Here is a 7,108-nt window from a genome sequence, read left to right as displayed (position 1 = left end):
TTTTTCTGTTTGTGTCTCACTGCTTTTTCACATCTACCTCAGCAGCATTTTCCAGCGTTGCTTCTAACTAAAGGTGAGCAGTTTCTAATCTGAATTTAATATCAGTGTCTCTGATTATATATGCATTAAAAGAAAAGTTGGCCACAAATGTCTAATCTGTAAAGCAGTACTGTCTGGTTAAATATTACAGTATATCTTACAGTTTCACTTCTTTGTCATGGATGATTTCGTAAGAAAAACTCCTTGAATGGGGGCTAAGTTGAGTGGGTGGAGAAATTTAAAGGTTTGCAAAACCATATTTTTGTTCTGCTTTTTAAACTGAGTCATGCTGGGACATTGCTTCAGTTCTTCACTTCAGTCCACAGCTTCACTCCACATGCAGAGATGCAAAAACTTTTTAGTATTTTATGGATACCAGATGGTTGAGTTGAACCCAGGACCTTCTTGCTGTGAGGCAAGAATGCCACTGTACTGCCACAGTAATCACTCAATAAATAAATTAATAAATAACCCATAAAATAGTAAACAGAACAACAACAAAGAATCAAACAAAATGAGAAAAACAGGTAAGAGAATCATTTTTGCAATATTTGATATTTGTGGTGTTTCCATGGAAATCATCTTAAAAATGAGTTTGTGCACAAAATCATTAATGAAAACATGCACACCAGCCTTTTTATTGCTTACTTCTTTGAGTTGCTTGAAGACGTTTCACCTCTCATCCGAGAAGAATTGAAGAAGCTTCTCGGATGAGAGGTGAAACGTCTTCAAGCAACTCAAAGAAGTCCAGACGCTTTTCTTTCCAAGCTCCTTAGACTACGATGACCTGGATGACTGAGAACCTTCACAGACAAGGGAGCAAACACTTTTTTTAGGGCAAAAAGATCTAGGTTATAATAAATATGTTTCCATCTTATGACTAAAATAAATATTTGCTTCCACTCAAGATTTATTGAACAGTATACAATATCAACTACATGCAATTGTCAAGACAGCTTATTAAAATTATTGCCAAGAAACAGATTTTATTACAGCAGTATAATCATCAAAAGTCATCTGTGGCTTTAACAGTTATTTAATAGTTAGAGTTGGGGAATGGCTGCAATCACAGCATTGTAAGATGGCGAAAGATGTACCCGTAGGCCCCCTCCTCGATTCAGAGATGGTCTAAAAGAGCATTTTTGGAAATATGTGATGTCTTGATAAATCGTAAAGATATTTGAAGTTTACACAGCAACATTCTTGCCTGAAAATATCTTAAAAGTTTATTTATGTGATCCAGAAAGAGTAATATTTTAAACTCCGCCACTCTGCGTTCCTCTGCCACTGCCTCATTTGAGTTTTGGAGGAAATGCATTCTGGGATATTGCATCTCATCATTTCGAGCTGACTGGAGACCAAAACAGCCAATCAGATTTTTTTGGATCCAAGTTTGAGATTGGCTGGTTTTGTGGCACAAATATAACGGTGTACAGAAAGAGTTGAACGCGCACGGGCAGAAATGTTTACAGCAGATTATACAGTATAAATAAAATGATCTTACGTTTTTTAATTTGTTGCGGATTTTTTATTTCTTGCGCTTTGCACTTCCCAGCCACCGTGGATTAGGCCTGTTGTAAAAAAGGCTGCTTCCCTGATTGACAGAAGAAGAACTTGTGATGAAGTGAAAAGCCTATAGTGAGAGGCCATTCCTGTCTGAAAGGTTTACAAGATAAAGGGTCAAGAGATGATTAGTTTTTCTTAACTGGCTTGGCACATTTCTCCAAATATTTTTAGCTCCCTCAACTGTTCATCAATGCAGTAAAACATGTTTAGAAACACAAAAAGACTCCAACTTAATTAAGCAATGTTTTCATGTCAAATAATAAGTAATTGTCACAAAAACAAGAGGCTAATCTAAGATTATGTAAAACATCATAAAGAAAATATAATAAGGTCAAAAATAAAATAATGATATACAGAAAATGTCTTTAGTTTTAGATTGTAGAATAATTTTTGTGTAGTGTTTAAAACTACAGTAGTGTGAAAACATATTTCTCCCCTACCTGATTTTCTTTTTTTTTTTCTTGTATGTTTGTCACACTTTAATGTTTTAAATCCTCAAACAGGGCATTTAGGAAAGAACGCTGGTTTGAATGGGGAGTCGAGGAGGGCATTTATGTGAAAAGGCAAAGATCATCTCTGAATCAAGGAGGGGGTATAAGGGTACACCTTTCGCCATTTTGCAATGCTGTGATTGTAGACATTCCCAAACTCTGTGATTGGTACTCAAGGCAATTGATCAATGGTCATGACAATTTGCATATTAATGATCGAGGACCTGACCTCACAGTCCATTGTTTATTCAGTGGGCTGGTTTCAGTCATTGTGCAAATGTGCTGTTTATAAGGTTTGGGGAAACCTGCAGCCAGCTGAGACTGAAGAAGTCACTTGGATAAGTGAAGGAATGTTTCTCCCTCTGACGCTTCGTCCAGATGAACAGAATCAACCTTTTGGGACCTTCATTTAGAAACTCCATTTTGTGTTTACTAGTATTATTTTTGTTTGATTTTCAAATTTGTTTGCTGTTCTGAAACACTGAAGTGTGACAAACAAAAAAATAGGAAATCAGGAAGGGGGTAAACACTTTTTCACACCACTGTATGTTGGTCACACAATGCAATTTTTGGTGGTTTTAGGCTAAAAAGATCTGGGTTAAAAAAAATATGTTTCTATCTAATGATTACAATAAATATTTGCTTACACGTAAGATTTATTGAACAGTATACAATATCAAATACATGCATTCTTTTAGAATCAGTACAGATAAGGAAGCAAGAAAGCTAAATGATACTAGCTGCATCACAGTGTGCTGGATTAATTAACATTTAAATGCTCTATGCCACAATCTCAGTGTTGTTAATCTTTTTCTTCAACACCTGCATGGTCTGTCACTTAAAATTATGAGATGTAAATATCTTTGTTTCACCAGTGTATCCTAATCCTGTATGTTAAAGGAGGTAATAAAGGAAGCACTTTAGTACCTTTCCTGAGTATTTTTAAAAATCAACAAAGTCATTTTTTTGTAATGACACTACTAAAATAAGGTTACAGGAAACATGACAGTAAATGCTAAACGTGAATGAACTGTTTCAGGAAGAAAGAAAGTCTGGTGGGTGGAGGAAACACGAGAGAATTACTGACGACAAAAATCAAAACAGGAATTTAACAATATGCACAGAAGTAATTAAAATGCTAAACATTTAACATAACAAAAAATAACAAAGAAACAACCCTGAACCTAAACTCAAACTGTAATATATTCACCAATAATTCCAAACCCAGAAAAAGCTAAATGGCAGGGAGATGACAGAAGTAGCTGATGATTTCCTACAGCGTTACTTACACCTATTTCTCACTATTTGTCATGTACACATATTGTATAACTGCAACAAACAAGTATTTGTCATTAGAACTGTGATGTAAAATTGGTACCTTTTCAGTGTTGGATAAGGCTCAGTGTTTAACTGATAAGCACTTACATTAAAATAAATGTTCCCATCCCAATGAACCCACAGTATACACATCAACTTAAAACATTAAATTATGATATTTAAAACAAGCAACACAATCAAAATGCGTTTGGAAACTGTAATCTCAGACTCTTACAATTAAAACCATAAATCTCAGGCTTAAATGGGGAATGCATTACATGTCTTCATGCTCTGCTATAAGTGATTAAAAACTACTACAAATTTTTAAAAAGAAAGAAATCAAAACATGATTTAGACCCTTGTGATTAATATCTTAATATTAGCAGTTTTAATTGATATCTATAATATTTAAAATGCTTTTTGTATAAAATTAATTAAAAGTCAAAAGTACACATCAACACAACATTAAAAGAGAGCAAAACAAATATTACTGTGATAATATGTAAAGACCTCGTGTCTCTAATCAGTGTTTCCTCAGGGATGTCCTGTGGGTTTCAGGCCTCAGCTGTTTCTGTGGAGCAAATAACAAATGGCTGCTGGATGGATCAGTTATATTTAAATAAAAACTAGTGCTGTCACCGTTAATCTCGTTAACGTGAACCGATCCGTGTTAACACGTCAAAATTGGCAAATCCCCGTTAATGAGTTAACAAAGATTAGTCCTTGCGAGGGTTTACTCGGCATTAGCGCGTTCATGCAGACGCTTTAACACCATCAACACGACTAACACGATTGATAATTAACTCATCTGGAGCGCAGACTGACTCAAAATCCTTGGAATGTCTCTGTCAATGCATTTCGGGCAGTTTGTCTGAAGTTTGTCTATTCTGCGCTACAGATGGGTTGAGTGCATTAAAAATGTTTATCGTGTTAACTTTGATGACCGCGTATTAACGTGATTAATGCTAACAGCACTAAAAAAAACATTGTTCGAAATAATCAGAAAAATTGTTCATGATCACAGCCTTTTAAACAATTTGTGACATTTTAAGATTTACCCAGTGTGGTTACTCTTTTTCATCTTGACCCCCATTAAGTTCATCATAGTGTTTCTTCACCATCTCAAGATATTCCAAAACATCTAAAAACAAAGTATTTGTATTTATTTAATATTTATTGTTAGTGTTTGTATTGAGAGGAGTCCTAATACTTTATATATTCTGTTTACCTGGCAGTGAGCAGGCCTCAGTCTTGAGTGAGTGTTCAATAGATTCCTTCATGGTTTTCTCCAGTGTCCCCAGGACAGTTTCCTAATTTACCATCAAAATCTTTGTTACTTTTTAAATAGGCAACTATTGAATCCAAGAATAACTGGACAAGATATAAATTATTGGTTTGATATGTGTTTCAAGACTGCTTGGGCATTTTTGTACATCTCACCAAAATCAAGAAAACACATTCATATAATTTGTTGATTTTAAATTGTAACAAACCTTCAAATCGTTCAACTGCTCCAACATGGCATTTTTTGCCTCTTCAAACATGTCCATCTTTGACTCCACATGTCTCTCAATAGTGTCCCGCATCCTCTTCAGGGTGCCTGGTCCTTCAAAGGCTGCTGCTTCTACAAGGAGACAATAATTTTCATGCACAGTTGAATAGAAATACCTTACTGAATTTTTCTAACCATAAGGCGCATCGGATCATAAGGCACACTGTCGATGAACGGATCCATTTTCATACATAAGGTGCACCGGATTATAAGGCGCATTAAGCAAAACACAACAGTAAGATAAGTCAAACTTTACTCAACTCATTCTTCTTGCTTCCTCTACTTCTGTATGTGAAATGTGAAAATGAAAATTACCTGAAGCGCCTCAATACTATGCTTTATATTAACCAAAATGTCATATAACTGTATAGTGTAGTATTAAGTGGACACGGCCCTGATAATAAAGGCATTAGACTACGTGTCCTTTAGTGGTAGAATGTTGGAGACTCTCGCCCACGCTTGTCTGTAGAAGTAGATAACAGGGAATCATCTCTCAGTGGAAATGTACTAGAATACTGTGGTTTAGACTAGAGTGAGACAGATTGTAATAAAACTGTTAAGCGCACACTGCCATTTGGAGATTCGTGGCAGAGTGTCATGCAGGACGCATCTCCCTTCTGGACGTAATAAAAGTGTAAAATGGTCCACTGAGCAGTGTGTTGTCTTCCATTAGATGCCTATGAGGAATCGAAAGAACTCGGTGAAGTGTTGATATTTAACACGTGCCATTGATTCATTATTGTTGAATTCTCTCGCAGCTGCTCTATTCCCATGTTGTTGCACTACGTTAATGACTAACCTCGTATTGTGGATGGATTATCTCAGCTGTTCTCCTGACTGAAGTTTGGTCTCTTTACAGCATCTTGACATGCGAATGCATTTGTCCCTAACCATCGGGAACCCCCTCATTAACTTTCATCGAGTGGAAAAAGTTAGCATTCATCCTCCAGCTTCACTGTGTTTATGTTATGCAAACATAGGTTGTTGCTAGCGATCAAGTAGCACATCATTATATACCAGCTAGTCCAACTTCAGTGTATAAAGGGCTCTGAGAATTTATGTCCTGCAATATTGTTTAGGGTGGAGTTGCGGGAAATGAGGTAGGCAGAGGTTTGAGGTACTGCACTGCTGCTCCAGAAGGGAAGATTGTATTTCTGAGTTAGTTCTATTTTTTACCTCCTCGTGTAAGTTGTGTCCCCTGTTTGGCATCACCGTGATGCTCCGAGTGTTAAGTTCATGACTAGAAGTAAGTTCCCTTAAATATGTTATTTTCCGATCCTGATGTTTGCCGTGGCTTTAGTTACTTTCTACTGCGTTGTAGCAGCGTTTTTTTCACCTTGTGGTTAAATGCATGTGCGACTGGCTGCTGCCATTATGTAGTAGCTTATTTGGCCACATGATGGCGCCAAAGTTCCTCGTCCATGGTTAGAGTGAATGTTTATGCTTATATTATCGCATTACCGCTGTGCTTAATTGGAGTTATTATATATTATATATTATGTCATGCATATATTTATATGGATGTGTTGGTTTATTTCATTGGATATTTTTTAATTTATATTAGTTGGGCTGCTGCTGTAATATACTCGGTCTCATGGCAATTTATTTGTTACTACAGACTGCTGGCAAAACTGAGCATCTAGTTGGCAATAAAACGGCTGGCGGTGACAATCCAGCAAAGTGGAAGCGTCTTGTCCTCCTTCCTGTATCCTGACCGATACACTATCTTGTTAGCTGCTGAACCTAAAAGAACTAGCCCTCACCTAACACTTCTCAACATTCAGTAACCCTACAAAAGTCACTGCTGTTTAATTTTCTGTCTTCATTTCTGTCTGAAGTGATACCAGAGCTGTACGTTTTAATTTTTTCAAAAATCTCTCAGTCAGAATATATGCGGTATCAGTGGCGGTCCTAGCCTGTTTGGCGCCCCGGGCGAACACGCCCTCTGGCGCGTCGTCTCGTCTCTCTATGTACTGTACTGTATGTAGCGGAGATGACAATAAAGTTTACTTTGACTTCAGCAGCGAGCAGGCGCACTGAGGGCTCTCGCGCTCACTTTTCGCCTATAGAATTTCGAAAAAACATCGGTGCAAATTATGTCTGTATCATAATGTCTGCTGTTTTCGTGTTTGTTGGTTTGTTT

The 7,108-nt window shown here is 36.8% G+C and overlaps 1 protein-coding gene across 3 annotated transcripts in view; it reads right to left on the bottom strand.

Annotated features, from left to right (window-relative positions):
* Positions 1-927: 927 nt before the first annotated feature.
* Positions 928-7,108, bottom strand: part of LOC120439818 (nuclear GTPase SLIP-GC-like) — a 31,350-nt gene continuing 25,169 nt past the window's right edge. For all 3 annotated transcript variants that reach the window (XM_039611044.1, XM_039611045.1, XM_039611046.1), the window contains 4 exons: positions 4,907-5,037; positions 4,642-4,723; positions 4,472-4,554; positions 928-3,984 (listed from right to left, as the gene is read on the bottom strand). In XM_039611044.1, the coding sequence (XP_039466978.1) occupies positions 4,481-4,554; positions 4,642-4,723; positions 4,907-5,037 (287 nt within the window). In that variant the 3' untranslated portion in view covers positions 928-3,984; positions 4,472-4,480. The remainder of the gene's footprint in view (positions 3,985-4,471; positions 4,555-4,641; positions 4,724-4,906; positions 5,038-7,108) is intronic.

Source organism: Oreochromis aureus, linkage group 4 (assembly GCF_013358895.1).
Source record: "Oreochromis aureus strain Israel breed Guangdong linkage group 4, ZZ_aureus, whole genome shotgun sequence".
Taxonomy (NCBI): Eukaryota; Metazoa; Chordata; class Actinopteri; order Cichliformes; family Cichlidae; genus Oreochromis; species Oreochromis aureus.
This window is presented reverse-complemented; position numbering and strand designations above follow the sequence as displayed.